The sequence below is a fragment of the Hyalella azteca genome, unplaced genomic scaffold, assembly GCF_000764305.2.
Source record: "Hyalella azteca isolate HAZT.00-mixed unplaced genomic scaffold, Hazt_2.0.2 contig5366, whole genome shotgun sequence".
NCBI lineage: Eukaryota > Metazoa > Arthropoda > Malacostraca > Amphipoda > Hyalellidae > Hyalella > Hyalella azteca.
In genome coordinates this window covers 825,987-850,512 of record NW_025935560.1, presented here as the reverse complement: position 1 = coordinate 850,512, position 24,526 = coordinate 825,987, and the positions used below count along the sequence as shown (strand labels likewise).

The following is a 24,526-nucleotide window of genomic DNA, read 5'->3' as shown; positions in this document are numbered from 1 at the left end:
ATCGTGACACATACACGACACGATTACGTGGCTGCGGCTTGCAGCTCCGGTGCATGGATCGATTTATTTCTATTTGCATTAAAATAGATATTTTACTTGTCGTTCATTATTACTGTCTCCTATAGCAAGCGTGGCAGTAAGCTGTGTCCATAGTTTCAAAATAATTGCTTATAAGAAATTTACACAATAGAATAATTTGAATTTTTTATTTTAGGAACGAAGGAACAGGAAATTTTAAAGGCTCATCCGAAAGAAAGTATAGGATGGTCCATAAGGTTTATGTTTAAAAATTTCGTTAGAAAACCCCAACTGCCACTCTTATGGCAGTTTGGAATTAATCGCGTTTAATTAATTAAACATACAGCGCGTTTACAATTAATCGTTAGAGATATTAGAAAAATGAGAAGGGAACTGAAAATTTATTATCGGTGAGAAATCAAGAATTTCTCACATGCTAAATTGGAATTATTGCGAACTTGAGAAGTTTAAATGTTACCTGTGGCCTATTAATGAAAAAGGTAATCAATTGTTTAGTAAAAATTTTGAGCTAGGTAATCAACTCGACGTTGCAGGAGACTGGTAATCGCTTCTAAATTCAGCGTTATATGAAATTTCCGCTAAATAATTTTAGAAAGAAATTCTAGAAAATGTTGAAATGTGTTATTATATGTTAAGGACGGTGACTGACGGTGTCATTGCCGTTGGTATTCCTTCTATTTAAAAAGTCTATCAGTCCAATCCAATGGTTCGTAAAGTCAATGTTTAAAATGATTGGAAAACTGATTCGAACCCCTTAAAATAATAATGACCTAATATCAAAATTTTTATCTTAGAAGGATGAATTTTGCGAATTTTCATTTGGGATAAATTTCTATAATTTACACGACTGATAATTTCAGTTATACACTTACGTTTACAAGTGGTTATGCAGATGCCGTTCTGACGAATGACTGAGGATTGTCTGTGACAATGTCTGTTCCTTTAAGCAGGCAAATCCCTGGTAAGCTTAAAAAATCTTGAATTGTATCAAAGATACCGGAAATCCCACTAACATGTTAAAAGTTTTCTCATTATAATTTTCTGTGAATCATATCTGATCAACAAAACAGTTGAATTTCGAAACGTTTCGAATTCAAATTCTTCTCTATCTATAATATAGCAAACTTTATTGCTTATTATTCGATATTCATAAAGCAACACAGCTTCGTAAAACCATAAATTCAACTCCAACAGGAGTTGATACGAAGGGAAAGACCGGTATATAGAACTTACTTATATAGAAATGAATAAGAGCGCTGAGATGTAAGAAATTAACACAGAGTAAAAATTTGAATTGTGAGCATGCAACTGGAATGTCAGTCAAAAGTTGTACACTAAACTCTCGAATTTATGTCTTTGTTATCGTAGTATTCAAAGTGTTGAGAAGCCTAGTGTTCCCACAATGTAATTTGAGCGGTTTTAGTCGCGGTTTTCACTACGTTTGAGCATATTCATTAATATTTGAGAAAAATAAGTTATAATAATTAATTATTTGCAATTAATAATAAAAACAATTGACTATTTTACGAACAGGTATGTATGTTGTAGCTGCCAACTTTTGACTAAGATTATAAATATAAGGCACGCGATGCTTAAGAATTATCTGGTGTGAACAAAATATACCATAAACTTCGCTAAAATGCTTTTTGTGAGAATTGAATTTAAAGTAAGCTCCATTCATACCTTAATTAAAGTATTTCAATTACATTTGAGGCCGATTTTCTTGATAAATTTATGTGATATATAACTTTGACAATTATTCGTCGAATGACCTAACATTTTTGTCGTTGAAATAACACGAAAGAGTTTTTCTTTCTTGTACTTTTCCATTATTTAATGACAATTATTCAGCTCTCTTAGTACAGCGCAAACAAATTCCGTGTTGGAATTCAGTTGAATTTTCTCTGTTCATTTTCCTCTCGTAGTTTATTGTACTCTTGTCTCACTGGTATTAAACTTACACATTTTGTATTACAAATATTCACACGATTCACCCGATCGCTGACCTCGCTTCAGGCTGAATATCTCACGTCACGACCTGCGGCATTTTTGTCGAGCAGGTGAAAAACAGTCGTATGTTTCTTTAAACCCTCTGTTAATTAAGAACTCCATGAGAATGCAAAGATTATTCCAAATTTTTGTGTGATTAAAAAATCTAACAACATTTATACACTTTAGACGTGATTCTGTAAATTCTGAATTTTTGAAGGACGACAGCAAATTTACGAATATCATTTCGTTTGAATTTTTTTTTAATTCTGCGTGGTCAGTCATTCAGAGGCACGTTCAAGTGACTTGGCAGTAGGCAGAATTTGCCAATATTCGTGCCTGTTAGGCAATAAAAAAACGTGTGATTTTCTCAAATTTATATTACGTCACTGTATTCGCCAACTGTGTTATTACAAATTGACTGTGATCATTATTTGGAAAATTGGAACGTATTAAAAAAACTACTTACATGATAATCTAGCTACTATTCTTATTTCATAATAACTTTATTTTATTAATCGCGTCACAGAAGTGACGAGTAAAAGTATTGTACCGTGCAGCACTATCTTCCTTCTCAATTATTTTATAAGGGGATGAGAGTCCCTACACAAAAAGAAAATGTTTTCCACTAAGGTGATTGACACATCAGGATACAGTGATATTCCTTGTAAACCGTTTCTAAAAACAAAATTTCGTTTCGGAAGTCAAACTTTTCATGTAACATTTTTTAGTTTTCAATCAAAATTAAAGTTAAAAGTTGTATTCGCGATAAATAAACTCGTCAGGAACTCGTGTAATTTTAATCTTGAACTGACACGTGATTTTCCAATTGCAAGTTCGACATTCGCATTTACGTGTAGAAACAGCGTAATTCGACTCAATAGACAGCGTGCCTGGTAAATTTTATGATCAGACTTATTTTTGTTCAGTTTCAAGGCTTAATTATGGCACAGAATTAGTCACAAATATTTCACTTTCTTAGTCGTGAACTTTAGCTCAACGTTGAGTGTATGATTTGATATTGTGCCAGTAAATGGTGTTATATATAAGAGTCCTTCTTAATTTCCCCGGCGTCGTTTAACACACCCGTATCACCTTGCCTGTTCAAAAATTCGTCAGTTGCCCCATTTTTCAGCTATGGGTTTATGGAGGTCTAATCATATACATTTTTTTGCTGATCCATTTCCTGTTTATTAAGCAGATATGCTAACTTTGGCTGGGAATGTTATTGGCTTTATGTTGTGATTTTATGACATGATTTGCTTTTCCCAAAATCATTTAGTCATTTAACTGAAGCGGCACCGGTTCAGCAACCATATTCATCGCAAGGATAATGTTTACGACTTCGCTAATTCGAGAGGTCAAGAAACTCGAAAATCCTTGATTTTCAATGGGCCCATTCAAGAGACTATATAATGTTGAGGAATTTTTTACAAGAGTGGAAGAAAGTGTTTGGCATTTCGATATTCATTTTTTTGCTTCAAACTCAAATAGATTAATGTTATGTTCGACCAGTCGTTCAACATCTGCCTCGATATCAATCTGCTTATGTGAGCCTACCTGACTAACATCCAGGTTAAATGCAATCTTCAATTCATTAAATTGCCGTAAACTGAATAAATTTGACTCAACCCTTAACCAGCCGTAAGTTACACTTCGGGAACATAAACTTAAACTTAAATTATACGTAAACTATTGAGTATAGCAGCCTAAGGACGTTTGTACGCTACAAAAAACATTTTAAAGTTGTCGTACGTGGCGGCAACCATCAGTGCAAGTCATTTTGCGCGCACTAGAACGTATCTTTTTTGGGAAGTAGGCGCGTGACAATATTGCTCCGGTTGCTCATGTCAGGTGGTAGAGGATTAAGGATGTGTTTAGGTAAATCTTACATTAGTTCTTTGTTTGTTTGGAATAAGTTTCTGATATTTATCAATAGTGTTAAATTGCTTCAATTTCTACACCAATATTCTTATACTAGCATTTAACTTCATTTTCTGAATCATTGAAGTGATTTACATATAAGAAGTGAATTTATCCTTTTACTTCTTATATGGATAAGTAATAATAAGTTATCCTTTCCCTCTTGTAATAATAAGTTATCCCTCTTAATAAGTTATCCTTCTTAATAAGGGATAGGGATAAGGGAAATAAGTTTAAGAGTGAAATAATAATATTTCCCTCTAAGAATAATAGAGGGAATAGGATAGGAATTTCCCTCTAATATTAAGAGGGAAATAGTAATATTTCCCTCTTAATAAGTTATCCTTTTCCTCTTGTAACTGGCCTATACATTAGAAAATATTATCGTCGTACATGTGATTAATTACAATGCTTTCTCTATGATTAAATTTTAATTTCAGTTAATTCCACGGTGTAGTGGAAAGCTGATTAAACAAATATGATAGTAAATTTTTTCGTAATTTTCGTGCATTTGCCGCGCAGTTTTTTCACATTTCATGCTTTAGTGTTTAGTTGTACACTTTGTTCAACGAATAATAATAACCAACTAAGTGTCAAGAATGATAAAATATGTCTCTTTAACTGAATTTAAGATGTACTTGTTAGCAATTATCATTGTTGGCTTAGACACTATGATCAGGTTGTTTAATTCGACCAATTGAATAAGTAAATAGCTAAATACTAAATAGGTTGCGGAAGTAAATATCTCCTTAATCTGACTCATGTTCTGCTGTCCAATAAGAGTTGTCTACTCAGTCATTTCCGTCTGCATGAGTTGATTGGGAGCAAACTCTTTTAAATAAAATAGATAGGCCTCTTAAATAACTTGTAAGATCGTTTATTTAAATATAATATTTTTTCCGCTTTCATTTTTTTGCTTAGAGCTAATTGTTTTCGATTCAAATTGGAAAAATAAAATTTTCTTAAATTTATTCCTTTATTTTTGCTGAGTAAGAAAATAAAATGTCACGAAAATATCATAAATAAAATAATTGAAGAAATTCGTTCGATCGTGTCGTCCAGTTGGAGTGGTCGTATGAGGCTGAAGAGTTTGATCTCCACAGCCCCTCACCCTGTTGTGGGAAAAGTTTATATTAGGCAAGCAAAAATCCAGAAAATTAATTCTCTTTTTGACTCTTTTTTGAGTGTCTCGTACAGTAGTTCAAGATCATAGTAAAGCAAAAATTACAATAATTTGTCCCTTACAGTGAGACCCGAAGCCACCAAATCCACCGTGGCCGAAACCATGTCCAAATCCTCCTCCGAAGCCATGTCCGAATCCACCTCCGAATTTCCCGAATCCACCACCATGTCCGAAACCACCGAAGCCACCGTGGCCAAATCCTCCAAAACCACCGAAGCCTGGAGCCGCGAGGGCGACGGCGCAGAGCAGCAAGACGGCGAAGACGAGGCGGAACTGCGACGATGACGATGTTTTAGTCATGGTCACTTCACAATCATGTAGACACTAATTATTAATTGAATACTCTATGGGTAGAGGTCGTCAGTTATTAATAACTTTTGTTGGCCTAGGCCATGGGACAATGGAGGAGCTAAATCTTGCGTTTATGTAGGACGGATTCACTTTTCTTTGGAAAACTAATTTTCTGCGTTGAAATAAGTATAATTAGCTGGCAAATAAAAGATTTAACCATCAAGAGCAGGAAGGCAGTAATCTTCACCACAAAATTTGCCCGGAATATCTTGATACCAGTAATATGAGTCCCACAAAATCCTATGGCAACGAATAAAGTAAAAAATATTGATATATATTACTTTTTCAGTTAGGTTCCGTAAAAGCTGTGGTCAAGTCACATTCACTTCTGTTTTGTTGAAGAATTTTTGAATCAAAATGTTAGGTCGGTACTTATTTTACTGTTCTAGAGTCAGATTTGTAGTAACGAGAAATTGTACCAATGCTAACAATTGTTCGCAAAAAAAATTAAATAGTTATTTTACTCAAATTCATATAAATTCAGAAATGTATCCCTTTCTATATTAGTTTATGTTGTTTCCGCAATGACCTGATTTCTCAGATCAGCTTCTATTCAACTCACCATCATATTGTCGGAGGCTGTCGAGGGACTCAACTGGTGACTTGTACTCTCTCGGTGCGCCTTATATAGCCACGAGCGGCCTCGGTTGACCTGAATAGCGTCGTTTGTAGGTAAAATCGTGACACAACAAAGTTACATGCCTCCATTGTCCAATTCCACTGCGTGATCGCTTACTGTCCGGATTGAAACGATAGTACATTTTTCTCGTAGTCACCTGACATTTACGATTTTAAATAAATTCTACATAGAGTACAAAAGACTCAAGTTTATCACTCGAGTCTTATCACTTCTACAAAAATTCATTTAATAGAGTGAAGTTTGGAGACACTTGAGTGGATAATATTTTTCCAAAGCCTTATCCTATTCTTCATTGATGAAAAGCTAAAATCTAAAATATCATAAGTTTTGAATGGATATTATCAACAAGCCATATAATAAACAGTGACATTTCTCCAAACCGACAGTATATTAAAGCTAACGTTGCACTCCATTATCCTCAGATCAGAGGTTGGCAATCGAATGAATTCGATGTAAACCTTCTTAGTACTTAAGGGGAGCGTCTGGGTCAAAATCGAAAATTTTCATTTTTTCGGTTTTTATACTCATCTTAAAGCTGACATTCTGACCTATCCAACGGTACCAAAACCATCTCTGTACGTTGATTTATGCGTTCACGACAGATCGCGAAAGGGTTAGGGGTGGCAGAATTATTTAACAGTTAAGATAGGCCGAAATTACCGGTAGCATACTTAAATAGCTAGTCTGAACACGCTGTGCCTCAGTTATCTGCCTGCAGTCATATGGAATGGTTCTCGTGCCGTCGTTCGCGCCATCATTGACAGAAATTGAGCTCCAATACCCTTGAATGTCTTTTTCGAGGCGCGCGCGACTTTGTCGGGCCCTACTGAAAAGTTAACTTATAGTCACTGCAAACTGATCTCCCCCTAGAGTTTTAAAGCTACAACAATGAGACATATGTCATTCAATTTGCAATGAAAAGATCTACAAAACGTTCTTCCCGGTTTTTATAATTTCATTAAAGTTTGAATTTTATTCGGCAAAAAAAGAGGGGTGGCGGAGGAAAATCGAAAAATTTCCGAAAATTTAGGAAAAATGCCATCCACTTCCACATAAATTAGAATTTCAAAAAGGAAGGCAGGGAAGTTTTGTAGATAAAGACCTTACGCATCGAATGATTCGTGTCTCGATGTTGTAGCTTGAAAATCTTAGTACTAGATATATTTCAACAGTACCCCCTTTTTTGGCCGTTTTCTAATAATTTCACGTTTTCTTTCATTTTTTTCGGAAAATTCACGTGAACAAAAGGCAATTTTTTCTATTTTACATGAGTGTACCAATTTTCAGAGTGATTCGTCTGTAAACAACCGAGATAATTTTTGACCCAGACGCTTCCCGTTATAATTTTTCTCCGCAAGTTACGTTCTATCTCGTCTATTAAATTAGTTTAACAGATTGCGTTTATCTGTCAAACATCGTCGTTTACGGAGAGTGAGAACTTCCCTTGTTTTGCTTGAAAACTGATGTCCTTACTGGACTGTTAGTTACTAAGGATCTTCCAATTGTAAATTTTAGGTGTCATAAATATTATTTTAATCTCAAGGAAAGCTGAACTTCGCAGAGTATCTAACCTAAGATGCCGTGAGCTATAGGTTTCTTCGTCGCTGGGTATCTTACCGACAACGAACTTCACGAGGGAATCGGGGAATGATGGGCTGCTATTCTTGATAAAATATTTTGATTTCTCAATTTTGTATTCCCGTATGATACTAATTGGTTGTCTTCTTACTCGTCCAATCTCTTCAATTGCCAAAATTTACGTCATTTTAACTTCTATCTTTAATATCTGTCTGCAATTCAATGATTAATCGCGAAACTAAACTGCAAGCCTGGTCAAATTTTATTTACTTTGAATGATTCCACGTAGACCATAATTAAATAAGCTATTGTCTCGAGCAACAGCAGAGCGATTGATGGAATTGATGGAAGTGAAAAAAAAATCGATTATGAGATTTGAAAAGCTGTTGTCATAAACAAGGGCAATTGCACCCTATACCGTATAGAGATAGCTGTAGCGAAACGGAGAATAGTTTCTTCTTTTGAAAATACGGAGTGCTTCTACACGACTAACCTTTACATATAAGAAATGTCTGAGGCTAAGATACATTGATAAGACTCTAGGGATCCTGCAACCTACAGTGGCTCGCAAAAGTATTGGATACATTGCAATTTTCTTCATATCTCAAGTTCAAGTGCGAGATTTTTTATAATATTTGGTCAATATATTGCTAATGGTGCTATAAACATTATATAGAGAGGATATTGAAAAGTATGCATTGTTTAGATTTTATTCAACAAATAGAAAAATTAACCCACGCAAAAGTATTGGGTACATGTTCAAAAATAAACAAAAATAACTTTTTTGAAGTACTCAAAATTCGCTTTTCACTTCAGACGTTCTACTAACCTTATAATGTTATCTAATTGCCCAATCAGAGCTGTTCACTATTGTTTACGAGATTTTGTGTCCAGGTGAAGATATTATTCAGCTTCATCTTTAAAATCTAATTTTAAATGGCTAAAACTTGAGAGTTGGCGACAGATTTACGTCAAAAGATCATAGATTGTCACAAGAAACGGACGGGGTATCGAATAATATCCAAGGAGCCTGATCTATCATTTAGTACAGTTGGAAATATCATCAGGAAGCAATCATCCTGATGATATCATCCGAGAATGCTGTTGCTAACAACTAGCCCTTGCTAACCAAGGGCTAGTTGGGGGCATTTTCGGATATGCTAACCAAGTCGCATTTTTCGGATATGCGAAAAAGAGAGCAAGTTATGAAATTCCAGTTGTCATGTAGGAAAATTGACTTATTGGCAATGAGTTCAAAAGTAGACCATACTTTTAGGCAAGTTTCCCTATCTTAACTCAGCCAATATTTATCAGTTATTTTCTGCACGATAATAATGGACAAAACAAAACATTTGAACAAGTTAATTGTCACAATTCAGTTGTTATGAGAAGAGAACGCCGTAGAAACGTCGCTCGCGAGAGCATCTTCGATCAGTCGTTTGAGCGCCCCACCGTTTCTGGTCACCAAGGATATTGGGAAGATATTTTTATAAAGCTTTGTTTGTTTGTTTGTTTGTCATCTATTATTCGGCCACAATTCCCAATACTTGATATTTTATAACAATAGAAACCGAAAATTTTTCCTCAGCCTTCCTTGTAACATCACTTATTTTCTGCAAACCTAAACTATTTAACTAATTAACATATTATATACGCGGTGAAAGTCCAGGACTCGCCAGAAGCGCAAGCAAAACTTTAATTAACATGCAGATAAGGCTAAGAAGTTGGACAGGAATCATGACTAAATTATACACACATGTGTTATTTTTACTCTTAAAGTCCACACAAAATAGGGTTTGTGTTGAAATGGAAGTAAGAGTGCATCACCTCCAAAGAAAATTGCTTGCATAAATCATTAACAATAGTTACAATTTTTCAAATGTATATGATGGAAAATTTCAAAACTCGATTTGAAAATGAAACAAAAATTTTACGCTTGTGTGAGAGAAATGCAAGAAAACGGGATCCGCGCCGAACATGAACAAGTTCTTAAAAACATTTCACAATATCATTAATATTGATAAGAAATAGCCGTCTTAAATCTACTAAATAATGATGGAAGCGAAAAATGCAATATTTCATAATTTACGTGATTAAAATAATTCAATAGATAATTGCTGACTTAAATTGTTCATTCACTTGCAAGAATAGTTTATGAGAAATCTTGGTAACTTGACTCAAGTTACAGAATACTTGACACTGAAGATCTCAAAAAACATCTATGTACAAAATATAACACGGGTATGCAAAGATACTTTTAGAAGAAAGTCCTTCAAAAGTTTCCTTGCGAAATAAGAAAAATTTTAAATCACGTTTCCTCTTGGAAAAGTGACGCGCAACTATATTAAAAAGAATTGCAGCGATTATTTTTTAGGAGGAAGAATTGAAAACAACAAAACAGCAAATAAAGCAAATGAATTATGGAAAATCGAATTCAAGGAAGAATAGGGCAAAACATCGACGTAGCATAATTCTAGATTGATTGTAGCCTGAAAATGGATGCAATGTAATTTCTGTGCATGGAAATCGGAACTTAAAATTTTTCCAAACCTATCAATCACGCATAAATTGTATTAAGAACCAAGCCATCTCTGAAATTTGGTAATAGTATCAAATTTTAACAAAAATCCGATCACATCTTACGCAAAATTGTTGTGTGACTAAAATCTGTATTAATTCCAGGTAGTTTCCTCAGAAATCATATAATTGATTGCACAATGTGCCAATTAAATTTTCATAATACCAATCGATAATGTATACAATATAATTGCACGTAAAAATTAGGTAAAAACAAATTTGAATGAAATATATCTTTTTCACACCTCGAACTGGCACGAAATTTACAAAACGAAGGGGCCAGATAAAATCACGTCAATTTTGAAGGGACTGGAATTTCAACTCAATAATACATTGGAACGAAAGGTTCAAACCTTAATACTCGCATAAATGAATCCAAAATTAATAAATTAGAGGAAGAGAACTGACTGATATTGTATCTTAATTCAATCTATTCGTAAAAGACACAGTTATTCCATCAAAACTCAGATACTACTTCATTAGTTGTTATAGAAAATTTGATTTATAAATGGAAATTGCGAAGATTTTTTAAATTGTGCCACAGGAGAACATTTTAATAAGTGTAATTATTTTCATAGTATGATGAAAAAGTGTAAATTTGGACGAAAAACAAGTTTGGAAAGTTGAATGTTTGAAATCAGAATCACGCAGCGGCTATAAGAATGTTTCTCTCGTGTAAAGATACGGGCGGTAGAGCAAAAGGACATAATGTATATGTGCTGGCATTTCAACTCCATGCTGACAGACGTGTGATCACTATAATTTGAATCATTCATATCATATTCGTATTTACCAACATGTAACTGTAAGGCAATAAATACGGTTTAACAACCATGATGATGCTCGACCATTTGTTTACGCATTCGGTAAAGTAGAGTTCCACTGTTGAACTGCAGGTATGTTACAAATTATTTGCATCGATGAAAAACATAATTACATTTGTAAGCCAAAGCAAAACCACACAGTTTCAAAACAGTCTTGAAGAATCCGGTCTCCTAAAAGGAAGGCACCCATGCAATAATGGCGGCATTTGCTCAATCCGTTTGACTTTCAGACGTGTAAGCATAGCTAATGTGCAGCATTTGAAACACTGTTTTTTCTCAACGATTGGTCTTAAACAGAATAGTGGAACAGAGTAAACTTACACCGCAAATCATTACTTTAACTGGAGAATACATTATTCTTTATCGATTTTCTTGCCACGATCAACGAGTGAATAGCAAAATTTGCCTAGTTGAAACTTTTACATGGAGCCGCCCCGTATTGAGAGGAAATTTCCAAGCCTCCTTTGAATCATTTGCGTATTGAGAATGCAAGCATTTCATAGAATTCAACGCTCGATGAAATTACACGCTATACAAACCCCTAGAAATAAAGCTTTCGGAGTTGGCACTTTACCAAAAATCCGCATATTTACAATCCGATTGGGTAGGGGCATTTAAGTGTTGTTTAATTCAACAATTGTTCTTAAATTCAACTGTAACTGTAAAAGAACAAATTTTATGAGTTTATGAGATCTGTGTGATTGCTCCGTTTCTCCCATGACGAATATAGCGGGTTAATTAACAACGCGTGTCAAGTAGATCCTGCTGCGGGTTATCCGGGAAGCTGGTTTTTCTTTCGTAACTGGTGAATAGACTTTGGGTTATCCTAGAAATTATTTCAATATGTGGCTGAATAACTATCATTCAATTTCACACAAGCAAAAGTATTGTCTATCAGATCTGCTCACGATATCCACGTTATGACATCCATCATGATGGGCTTCACGTGAGACTGACACATACATATACAAATGCACAAAAGTTCCTAAAGAATTTCATTAACTTGAGGGAAAATATTTTTTCTGGGGCGTAATTCATTCGAAATCTTTATTCTCGCTCAAATTCAGCTATATTTCTACCAAATTCCTCCGACTAATTGTTTGAGGATAAAAAGAATAAATGTATACTTCAGATTTGTTTAAATTATATTTGCGTCGTACACTAGATCGCAGAAAATCAATGACATCTCAAAAATAATAAAATGAGAAGAAGTTGGTTAGAGCGAGCGTACGTCCAGCTGAGGGGAATCATGAGCGGCTGAAAAGTCTTCCTTTCCAACGTATCACCCTGATTGGGGGGAATGATGGATTAAATTAACACTTGAATAAATAAAAATAATAATAATAATGAGCAATAATTTCAGTAGTCAATTTTGTAGATCATTGTTGAGCATTAAGTCTGATTTATTTGTCTGCTTGGTTTTAACGGTAACGTTTTAGCTTATCTTGTTCTCTTACAAGGAAACCCGAAGCCACCGAATCCACCGTGGTGGCCAAAACCATGTCCGAATTTTCCAAATCCACCGCCGTGTCTAAAGCCACCAAATCCACCGCCATGTCCAAATCCGCCACCGAAACCGCCGAAGCCTGGAGCCGCGAGGGCGACGGCGCAGAGCAGCAAGACGGCGAAGACGAGGCGGAACTGCGACGATGTACATAGTGATGAGCACTCGGTAAATCATCTACATTAGGATTCGGACTTAATTAATCTGATTCCTTATATCAGTTGGAAAAGATGCTTAATATTCCTAGGCGTTTGCATTAGACCTGATGCTCTGCTGAATTCCAAGCTAGAAGCGCAATTATGAGTTCAATGTAAATTATTGACGCCACAAATAAGTAGGACATGATTTAGGCGTCATAGTTTCATCATTGTCTCCTCAACGCTTAATCCGATCATTGAAAAAATACTATTTCCGAAGGCGACTTTGAATGTCATTTTCAGTTCGACTTGAACTCTCCGACTTTTATTAATGACTTCAATTATTTTTTGTCTCATGCCTATGTCTACTGTCGGATAATAAAATTTAAGAAAATAGTTAGATTAAAAAAATATGATCGTATCAAATTTTTTGCCTCCTCAAGGGTTGCTCCTAAATTTTTTTCAGGGAAGATTTAACATTTTACGAGTCTCGTGTCTTATTCATTCTAAACTGGTTAACGCAATTAAACTTTAGTGCTACTCACCATGATGTTGTGAGAGGCTGTCGAGGGACTCAACTGATGACTTGGGCTCTCTCAATGCGCCTTATATAGCCGCGAGCGGCCTCGGTTGCCCTCGATTGTTTCACTCACACGAAAATCGCGACATTTAACAGAGTTCGTTGAAAAATATCCAATGTAAAATTCCACTTCGTAATTGTTCATGGACAAGAATCCTACCAGGAGTAGTGTTCTATTGTTGGAAACTATAGAGTATAGACCGACCAGTCAGTAACTATACTAATGCCTGTTAGTAACGCCTGTCCTGCATGCCTCAAACTATACATTATCCATGAGGTCAACTCACCCCGGCAGTTATTAAGGGAAGTATAATATACGTATGCTTTTGAATATATAGTAGCATATATGCAAATTAGTTTCTGTATACAAAAAAAGACTTGACCTAACTTAATTGTGAGATGAATTTCTGGCGAAATAAAATAATTTTTATTTGCGTATGAGCATAAGATCAGTTTATTTGTACAAATTTTGTATGATCAAATGCCTAGTAACACAACTCGCACCATAATATATGAAGTGCAGGAATAAAGTACGCACGGTAACTACTTCCAGGCTGTTCACTTGAATGCCAGTCAGACAATTACAGCAAATCTGTTAAAGGTAAGTTCTGGTTAGATGAGATTAAGGAGAAAACATGATGCACCTTTTGGTTAGATTCCGATATTAAATAAAATAGATATAAATGCATCTTGATTTGATCAAACATAAATAAATGATAACTGAAATGTTTTGTCCTAATCACCTAATCATGTTTTGACTTTTTTAATGATTGTGTAAATAATTTGAAAAGCTTAGTAATTTAAGTTCATACTTATTCCTTGAATGGCGTCATGAGTTGATTCCTGGTCGGAATTAAATTAATAGATTTGGGCCATCCTTTAAGTATTTTTTTTTTCTTTTTTATCAAGTAACAAGTCAATAATTTTGAACATTTCGTCACTCTCTATTAATTTATCAGCCAGCCTAAAAAAGATGATGTATGCTTGAAAAAGTTTACTCTCGCAATGTGCCGTTTCGTTGGATTAGGGTTGTTTCAAAGAGCCTATATATAAACTTGCGAGCAAGAAACTGGAATAAATAAAAGATAAACAACACATCAAACCATAGAAATAAAAATTTCATCTCTTTTGTCTTATAAGTGCTCATGATTATAAAGTCTATTATATCAAATTCTGCATTCACAAGTGAGTAGAACATCACCTAATTTTGAAACCTTTTCACTTCATGCCTAATGTTGAGGTTTGTGTGATGGTGACACAGAAACAGACATTCAGTTGTCAGGCCTTTAAATATGCTAACTGCCACGCGTCTCACATTCGTTAGGAGTACGCACACAGTGAGAGCAGGTTTGCCCGCGCGGGCAACCTGCTCCAACCTGTCACAAGAATGAACATAGGATAATAATGTAAGTGTTCACAGTGAAAACCTGTCCGAATAGGCTTCTATATTCTATGGTTTCATGCGCCAGCCGGAGCAGGTAACCAGCACGCTGGCAACCTGCAATCACTGCATGTGTGCATACCCTTAGTGTAGGCAGGAGGAGAGTTAAGCAGGGTCAGGTAGCAGCAATATCGGGGCAGAGGCTAGAGGGATGAGAAAATTAATGTTTAGGGTAAAGGATGAAAATAGAGAAAAAGTAAGGTTCACGAGGGAAGTTATTTGGTCGATTATTGCTGTGCCCCGTTTATTGCACTGGATTCGTTGAAGTTTGCATTAGACATTTGGATCTCTCAAGCCATAAATATTTGTCTTTTTTATTATTATTGTTATTATAATTATTGCTTGCTTCTTTACAACCTTCCGGCCTCTATTCTCAACAACCTCTCCTTCTCCATCATTCTTCTTTTACCCATTTACATAATACACGTTTATGTATATCGCAGCTGCATTCGTACTTTTCAATAAAAATTTAATTGATGTAATAAGGATTTATAGACCTATAAATTTACTCGGTAGAATGACATGCGTTCGAAATCGGCTTACATGCGCTTGTGAATCTGTTTGAAAGGTAAAACGATTATAATAGAAATGATTTATTTCAACTCATTATTACCTGACTTCCTTCTGCAAGTGATTGCTCTGCCCTTCTGATCTTTCTGCGAGTTTTTCCTAATTAAAGTTGTACATAAGTACATGCGGTATGTACACACATATTTTTCTTCCATTACAGAACATTTTTTTTGCTTCTAGCGCTAAGTAGAGGTAAATTTTTTGAATACCTTTTTATTCCTTCATACTCGTGTTCCATTCCTCACCACCTTATATCATAAATTGCAATACCTAGCTGTTCCTGAACTTTCTTATGCTGCATGCGCGTTTTCGCGTTCCTTATTTATTTTCAACGCTGTATGCATGCACTTTTGTATTTCAAATAACGGCAATCAGTTGTTATTTCCCAATATAAAAAATCAAATCATTAAAAGACAACATGTACTACCTGTTCCACACTCATGAATCACGGGACGAAACACTCTATTGATATTTAATGTATAATGTTCATATAACATTGCGTTAAACCACTATTTTGCATTGTTTGGTAAATCGTCATTAACTATAGCATTCCTGAAACTAAAGGTTTGCTCATGTGCGGCTAAAATTTACTAAACTCCGGTTAGAAAGTATATACCATTATAGATTACCTTAAATTTCAATTTCTCTTAGTTTTCAATGAAATTTTAATCATGTCAATACTCTCACTTCAAAAATGTGCAACCTCAAATGAAAGTTTTCACTATAAAAATACAACGTATTTAAGAATGGGGATTGCGCTTTGCGCATATGGAGAAAGATTATCTACAGATTGTAGTTTCCTGAAAAAACTGATCATCATTGCCAATGCAGATTTGCGCTGAGACTTAGCGCATTTTTCTTGGAAGATTACATAACAGGCACCGAAATTCAATTAATTTCTTAAAATGCTTTTTATCATACTTCAATAAACAAGTAATTTTTTCTCACTTTTGCACACGGAAGATTCTTCTGATATTAATTCTACTGGCTGATTTCAAGCAAGGATGGCAGCGAGGTGCTTAGATGAAGTTCGTTTATTGAAATCTTTAATAATTCTCGTGATAAGAAATCATTCGGCATCATCTATAGATTTTGTTATATTAAAAGAGACAAAGTCGAAAGGCTAACAGGTTAAAATGTTTATGTAAAAAAGGTTTAAAAAATCTTTATTTCATTTTGATGACGAATCCGTATGAATAATTTTCGTAGCCGAAATCATCTTTGCTTTTTGCGCTGGAGTTGAGGAAGTCGTCAGTAGTTGAATGCTTCTTCTATAACCATCCTAACCTGTAGGGAAAGAAGAACAAATCGTGAGGGATAGCTTCATTCGGAAAATAATTAAGTCATGTTAATTGGTGGCTTGAAATACGTCATGTGAGCAAATAACTCAAATTACTGTCGGATTAATTTTCTTTTCTCAAAATAAACTAATTTGACAGATAAGCCCTTTAGGTTCATTCACCGTAGAAGCCTCCTCTGAAGCCTCCAAATCCACCATGGCCAAAACCACGTCCAAATCCACCGCCGAAGCCATGTCCAAATCCACCACCGAAACCTCCGAATCCACCGCCATGTCCGAAACCACCAAATCCACCGCGGCCAAATCCTCCTCCAAATCCTCCATAGCCTGGAGCCGCGAGGGCGACGGCGCAGAGCAGCAAGACGGCGAAGACGAGGCGGAACTGCAGTAAATAATCACGTGAACGAAAGTCTCACATGCACTATAAGTGCTAATATTATCATTATTCCTGTATTTTCCCTCATTTATAACACATGGAATTACGCTTGAATGAATTTCCTACTATGGGGCGTAAAGAGACAAACTTTGTAGGAATGTCATTGACTGTATTTTTTTTTCAAGATAACAGGGGCAATCATGGTTCAGGAAACTATACATTTTCCTAAAATTTACTAAATGTTCATGATAATAGTTCAGATATAACTGTGATTATTATTGATGGAACAATTTTTGTCACCCACCACCAATACTGACTTGATAAGAACTAATTCTCATCATTCAATATCAAGCTCGCACGTACGTTGAGCCTAAATTCCAGTCTCTGACAGCAAATTTAAAGTGGTAGTAAAGATTTAAATTGATTCAAATTTAAAAATGTTAGGGCGCGTTAGCACCACAATGGCTGTCGACGCATCACACCTTGAAAATCATTTAAATTGTTTTAAATTCATTTCGGACTGAAAATAGTGCTATACGCGTTCTATTTCTGCTTGCATGTTACTCACCATGTCGATAGAGGCTGTCGAGTAACTCAACTGGTGCTTTGCTGTCCCTCGTTTCGCCTTATAAAGCCACAAGCGGCCTCGGTGACTGAGCTGGTTTTCACTCCAACGGAAGCACGTCACATAAATGTGATATATGACTGCCTTGGTCCGAACTTGTTCCTGGTGAAATGGCCTGCCGGGACGCAGCCTTGAGATGATTAGCAGATCAGGGTGTGTTGGCGACACGAAGGTTGTCAACTCATTAAACCTTGAAAACTGAATTTCTTTGTTGTTTCTAGAGGTTCCTTTATCATAATGATTATATTTACGATTTTATTCCAATAAAAAAATCTGAGAATCAAGCAGCGAGGTATTGCTAAGATATAATGTAGAATTCATTGTTTATCTCTAAAATAATAAAGATATCGACCAGGGCCCATACTTTCAAAACTCGCTAAGTAAACGTAAGTACTTACGCTTTATTTTACTTGTCTATTATTGGTGGATTTTGCTTGAAAGGCCGTCAATGATTGGCGGATGAACTTACGATCTCTTAACTTTTTTTGAAAGTATAGGCCCAGTGAAAATCCAATTACCGATAATGCTATTTCCAGTTATGAACAGATTTTTTTTCATAAATAAGTTTTATGCTTGGAAATGAAATTTTAAGACTCATTTGATTTATTCTTAATTCACGCGCATTCGTTAAAAATAACTTGAATCCTAATTGGCTTATATATTTGACCACGAATGGTCAAGTTTATACTGCCATTCATGTTCTGAGGAACATCGATAACTTGTATGTGATTATTAGTGCAAAATATTTTTACTAATTGAAAGCTTTCCAAAGCAAATTTAATAAAATCAGATGCGATAAATTTTTCCAACACTTCAAAGCTTCCACAGTTTAATGCCTTGAGGTACACCAATTATATTTGGAATATCCATGGCAAACCTTATTGTATCATGAAGAATTTATTTCAACGTAAAAAGTATTACTGCAGCTTTCAAGTCCTTGGAGAAAAGCAGCTATTGCTTGCAAAAAATATTTGAATCTTGCTATCATTTGTAAATGGCAATATTTTTATGAAATTAGTGATGATACTAGTCCAGTGCGCTTAAAACCGACTCATGCTCATCTACAAAACAAACTACTTAATGATGGATCAAGTTTTTTGTAGAACATTTATAGACTTAATGAATAAGTAGACTTTAAATCACAATACGTGATTATATAGAGTATTGTGTAAGCCTTGGATATATTCGTATGACTATAAACAATTACTTCAAAGAAATGCACTTTTCTGATATAATTAATAATTAACACCCTAATAAAAACAGTTAAATCCGGAGAAGCAGACGTTATACAGAAGTTTTTTTTTTTTTTTTTCACGGACTAAGTAAAAATGTCTCATCCATAAGTTTAGCGATCCAACAATGGAGCGGTGAAATGCAGAGGCTTGTTTTAAGATATTTGTGATACTTATATATCATACATCATTGAAGTGAACAAATGGCAGAGATTTGTCAGTTAATACATTTTATTTTGTATCGATCTCAAGAAGTACAAATCCTTGAAGAGACCTTATGACAGCGATTTTCAATTTAATAGAATTTGGTTGCTATTTGTCTTTTTTTTGGTTCTCGTATTCTCCTTTTAAATAATTTAATTCATGAAAATTAAATGCTTCTTAACTGCAGAGACACAGCTTGCATGAATTTAGCATTCTGTGCAAAAATTATGCGTCATCCTGGTTTTAAGTATTTTTGCACATCAACCACTTAAAGAGTTACTTGTTTCTATTTATATGGGTGATTGATAACGGTTTGATATTTTAGCCCATCCACTTGTTCATAAATATTGAACAGATTATGTTGTAGAGAAGGGAAATGAACATTTTATAGAAAGAAGAGAGGAGAGTAATTAACCCTTTATAAAAAAATGGCTTCGGAAGTCTGTGCGATGTTGCCAGATCCACTTTGTATTGCGGAATAGTAGCTCGATTGATCACTCGATCTGCGCCACCATACGGGACAGGTGTGTACTGTGCACGGAATCATTTGATATTTTTTAAATAGGACCAAATTCATTGTGCTTTATTGTGACCTGTTATATATTAGTGTGATGTGAACATGTATAGCTAAAGATGTGAAGACATCTTTTAGTTTTTATGATATAGTTTAAATTTATGCGTGATCCATTGTATACCTTTAGTGTCTGTAATAGTTTTATCTCAAATAGAGAGACCTCTGAAGTCTTGACCCGACTGCAACAAAGAAACACTCTGTTAACCTTATCGTCGTAGAATGAATGAAAGTTTCATAAATGATCGTCCTTATTCTCCTGCCGGTTTCTGTGTTGATCTGCAAGAAGTGTAACGAACCGTGGCTGGATTTAGAGGATAGTATATAGGCTCACGTTAGGACTAGTGATACTGGTCACGTAACAATGTAACCTTTACGAATTTACATAAATGTAATTGTTTATTAAGTTTCAGGTTTATTGAAAGTTCTTCACTCTATCTAAAAACCATCTGCCAAATTGAGTTGTATGTTCGAATAATTTTGATTCAAGTTCTATTATGAATGTTACATGTTGTTGAGATACTCCTAAACAGCGACCAAATTCATCGTCTTTAAATCGCTTTGTTCTGGCTACCTTGATGGATGATAATTTGTTGTTATCCATCACGGATAATAATTTGATGGATAATACTTGATGGATAATAATTTGCATCACCCTGCTCACTCCTCAAGATTAATGATCTATGTCGCCAGATCAGCTGTGATCCGTAAATATTCGATACATCGCCGGAAAAGGACAGAAAAATTCGCTCTGCATGCCTTCTTTATAAACAAACAAATTCCATACAAAGCCATTAACACTGAATTTAAAAAAAATTCTCCACTTTTTTGTGTAAAGGAACAAATTTCATCTTCAGGTACCGCGTAAAGGGAACCTCAATGGCCGTTGCTGAATGAAGCAGCTACTACAAATTCCACTACAATCATGCATTCACTCATTCCATGTTCAACTCATGTTTTTTAACCCCTGATGAATTGTTACCATCTCAATTTTTTCCAGCGTTCTTTACATTATTTTGTTATTTACATTCATATTCAGAAAATCTGTTTACACATCAACCTGTCTCGCAGCTGTCAGTTTTAAAAGTAAGCCAGTTTGGTTACAAATGATCGTTACTTCCACAATATTGTTCACGTAAAATTATTGCGAGCTGTTTGATCCATTATATCCATTGCTCACTTCCACTAAAGGGGATCGTAATTTATAAGAGTAGTGTCAAGTCTCTATTTAGTTATAAATTTTGAAATTCGTTTCTAAGGATTTCATTATCTTGTTTTTACAAATGCTTGGTTGATAGTTTCTTTCTGAACCTTCAATAGAGAGAGAATTAAAAAGGTGAAAAATATCTTTCGTTTGCAGTGACAATTATTCATCTCACGACGCTATTCACTGCTACCGAGAAAAGGACAAGATGAAACCATGAATGAATTGTTTATATTTTATTTTTATATTTCCAGAGAAAAATAAACGCAGAAGACGACTTGGAAGATTAGAAGGTTGTTCAGTTGTGTCATCTAGTAGAGGCAATCTTCTCGAGGTATAAGTTGGCTTCTCCGTAACCGGCCATCTTATCCTGTTGAAGAAATGTAAATCTGTAATGCGATTTAAAAAGACGACAGGAAATGATTACGATTGTTTCATTTTTTAGTATTCCTTTTTATGTTTCACGGCTGTTCCTCAAATATCTAATCGGGCTAATAAAATAACAGACACTTACTTAAAAATTTTCACATTAACATACCGTGGAAGCCTCCTCTGAAGCCACCAAATCCACCATGGCCGAAACCACGTCCAAATCCTCCGAATCCATGGCCAAATCCACCACCGAAACCTCCGAATCCACCGCCATGTCTGAAACCACCAAATCCACCGCGGCCAAATCCTCCTCCAAATCCTCCATAGCCTGGAGTCGCGAGGGCGACGGCGCAGAGCAGCAAGACGGCGAAGACGAGGCGGAACTGCAACACGTGAACGATGGATCAAAGATTATACATAATTTACGTAGCTATATATCATAGCATGATAGTTATATAGTGATATTCTGTCTTTGATTCCTCGCATGTAATCACGGAAGCATTAAATCTTCAGCTCAAGCATTACTCACAAGCAAATGCTTCGATTTGAAATGCAACCTTTCACAAACAGATTTCATTGAGTTGAATTTAGTTTCAATATACATAAAATTGAGCTTGAAAGTTTTCAGTTAGTTCAAGTTGTTGGCAACTCCCACCGTTACTCACCATGTTGACGGAGGCTGTCGAGTAACTCAACTGGTGATTTGGTCCCGCTAGTAGCGCCTTATATAGCCTCGATCGGCCTCGGTTGACCCGAGTTATCTGCAGCCAAACGGAAAAGCGTGACATACACCGACGACTATGAGAATAAATTATACAGTATAGCTGCTTTGGATCTCGTTTTTCCTCGTGAAAAGTACTCAGTCGGACTTAGCCTTGATGTAATCAGTGGATTTGGGTGTGTCAGCGATAGACCGCTTTCATTCCATGCAACCTTGTGAACTCTCATCTCACCGTGTGCTTAAAAACTCTGTTAATGCTCAGAATCAGAAATTTATTTCAATTATGTTTTCATAATAAAGTAATTTTAAAAATCATGATAAAATACTAAGAAGCGTGAAACATTTAAATTATAAGTCGATTGAAATATTTATTGCTTTAATTGGACATTCTCTGATTTCAACCTCCTAAAATCACTTGAGAGATTTTCAAACCCATGACTGATCGGCTTCATTTAGGGATTTTGATAAATGTGCACTTTTTATTGCAAAACTTCATATGCCAATTAATGTGTTAAATTATATTACTATTAATAATTATTAATATTAATAACACATATGTGTTAATTAACATAAATTATTATAAAATACAAACCACACACAAGAATAACCTAACCAATCAAACAGCGTGCTTATTCCTTTATATTCAGATTTCCAATGTGCCGCAGTTTGAAATTCATACGAGATTTGAAGTTTCAGATTTAATGTTTGAGGTTATTCTGAACTGAAGAAAGTAACTTCATGAAATAACTAACTAGCTCTCATCATCACTCCCTATCTCATGGCTATCCCGCTGAGTCGCTACCATCGCACGACATCACAATGCTGAAGCATGAAAATAAAAGTATGAGTGTTATGCTGAAGCATGATGATAAACGCGGCATCATTGAAGCCCATCTCAGCATCATCATGCTGAGAACAAGAAAAAAATGAAATAATTTTCAAATTATTTTCGATCGTACGAAAATAATGACCGCTTCAACTTTAAGTATCCAATGAATGAACTTTCTTTGTGGATATGAAATCATGGATGCACTCAATTTGCACGTATTTCGATTGCTATTGCAATCTAACGGTATAGATTTACCATATTTTCAGTGAAAATATTGCGATCGATACGATATAGTTTTTTATCACTGTATTCAGCAGATAAAATAAACTTCCACGAAAAATGCATAACCAATCTCTCGATTATTACTTAAAAAAAGCATTCAGTTCCTCACGCACTGATATACTGGCGGGGATCTGAGGCCAATGAAGGAATATGCGCTTGGTTTTGATTTATGCATGATGCTGTATGAGAGCAAGGCAGCATCTCTATGTACTATGCAGCCTAGATATCAATAAATCACTTGGATCTTTCTACGTTTAATCTCCAATGATACAAATAATTCACATTACACTCTCGTTCACCCCAGCTAAGTTTTTGATGCAGAAAAACGTTTTTTTACGTGCAGAAAGCGTGCAATTATTATACCGCGGAATATCATTTTCTTTGGAATAATATGGATTGGTTGAAAATGAAATATAAGCACACTCAATATGAGACGAGTATGGGAATGGATAAAGTACCTCAATGTTTTTCAAGGATTTGAGAGACAAAGTTGACTCAATTTAAATCATGGATGGGAAAGGATAAAGCACACTCGATAAAAGTCAAGCTTTTTCAAGGACAGAGGCTAATTCCAAATAAAGGGTGTTGTGTGTTAATATCAGTTAATTTAAAATTCTAGCGATTGCTATAATCAAGTAATAAAAAATATAAATAAAAAAGAATTTGAGTTCGAGTTCTGGTACATTTTGGTGACATTTTAACTGAAAAGAAATATCGGTAGAAAAGACATCGATGCTGACAGGTCAAGTTCACCCAACAAGGAGCCAAATTTCAAATTTTCTTTAGCCGATTTATGGGAAATTTTTTCAGAGTCACAGCGATTCGAACGATTTTTAATCGCACGAAAACAAGCCGAAAATAGAAGCATTAGTGAGATACTAATTGAGGCTTGTTCCCAGCTGTTGAAACCTAACCAATTATTTGTTCACATCTGAGTCGATTTGTTCGCATCTTACTTGTCTTCATCGGAAATTTTACAATTACAGGCAGGAGAGGCGCTTGAGCGTTGGGTGCAACTCAGCAGGGCTCGTCTTCCTAACCAATACAAAAATTGCCGAGTCATCCTGCCCCGTGTATAGTGATAAGTATATATTTTACGATGGTCATGCATACCAATGCAGATAAACAAAACTGAAGAGTTAAAGCTTGTATTAAATTTCACATTCTGATAATGCTAGTTTCTGAGTTGGAAACACTCGTTTCTGAGTTGGAAAATTCGAATGTTTCCATTCTGAGTTGGAAAATTTGTTTCAATATTCTCTGATAATTTTCTGATAAATATGCGCAGAAGATATTCCATTAACATGCCTTCAATGGACTGAATTTTCTGAGACAAAGAAGTTCGCAGAAAGTTCACTATTACATCAACAGTTTTATTCCCTTAGTGTGAATTGATTTCTGGCATAAAAGTCTTCATCAACATATTTAATTAAAAGACACCCAAAACGATTTACCAGAATGTCTTCCTTTGATT

General features: G+C 35.2%; 2 protein-coding genes and 2 long non-coding RNA genes across 4 annotated transcripts; all 4 read right to left on the bottom strand.

Annotated features, from left to right (window-relative positions):
• Nucleotides 1-4,873: 4,873 nt before the first annotated feature.
• On the bottom strand, nucleotides 4,874-6,077 carry LOC125177865. The gene is made up of 3 exons (XR_007156691.1): nucleotides 6,048-6,077; nucleotides 5,197-5,407; nucleotides 4,874-5,063 (listed from the first exon to the last, which is right to left on the bottom strand). It is a non-coding gene; the product is annotated as an uncharacterized LOC125177865 (long non-coding RNA).
• A 6,149-nt stretch (nucleotides 6,078-12,226) lies between these two features.
• Nucleotides 12,227-13,320, bottom strand: LOC108681155. The gene is made up of 3 exons (XR_001931473.2): nucleotides 13,291-13,320; nucleotides 12,562-12,745; nucleotides 12,227-12,391 (listed from the first exon to the last, which is right to left on the bottom strand). It is a non-coding gene; the product is annotated as an uncharacterized LOC108681155 (long non-coding RNA).
• A 3,048-nt stretch (nucleotides 13,321-16,368) lies between these two features.
• Nucleotides 16,369-17,632, bottom strand: LOC108681156 (keratin-associated protein 19-2). Its single transcript, XM_018170153.1, has 3 exons — nucleotides 17,581-17,632; nucleotides 16,799-17,018; nucleotides 16,369-16,623 (listed from the first exon to the last, which is right to left on the bottom strand). Exons 1-3 carry the CDS (start codon nucleotides 17,581-17,583, stop codon nucleotides 16,619-16,621), a joined length of 228 nt encoding a protein of 75 aa, XP_018025642.1. The 5' UTR covers nucleotides 17,584-17,632; the 3' UTR covers nucleotides 16,369-16,618.
• A 3,437-nt stretch (nucleotides 17,633-21,069) lies between these two features.
• On the bottom strand, nucleotides 21,070-21,915 carry LOC108681176 (keratin-associated protein 19-2). The gene is made up of 3 exons (XM_018170180.2): nucleotides 21,886-21,915; nucleotides 21,387-21,603; nucleotides 21,070-21,218 (listed from the first exon to the last, which is right to left on the bottom strand). Exons 1-3 carry the CDS (start codon nucleotides 21,886-21,888, stop codon nucleotides 21,214-21,216), a joined length of 225 nt encoding a protein of 74 aa, XP_018025669.1. The 5' UTR covers nucleotides 21,889-21,915; the 3' UTR covers nucleotides 21,070-21,213.
• Nucleotides 21,916-24,526: the final 2,611 nt, after the last annotated feature.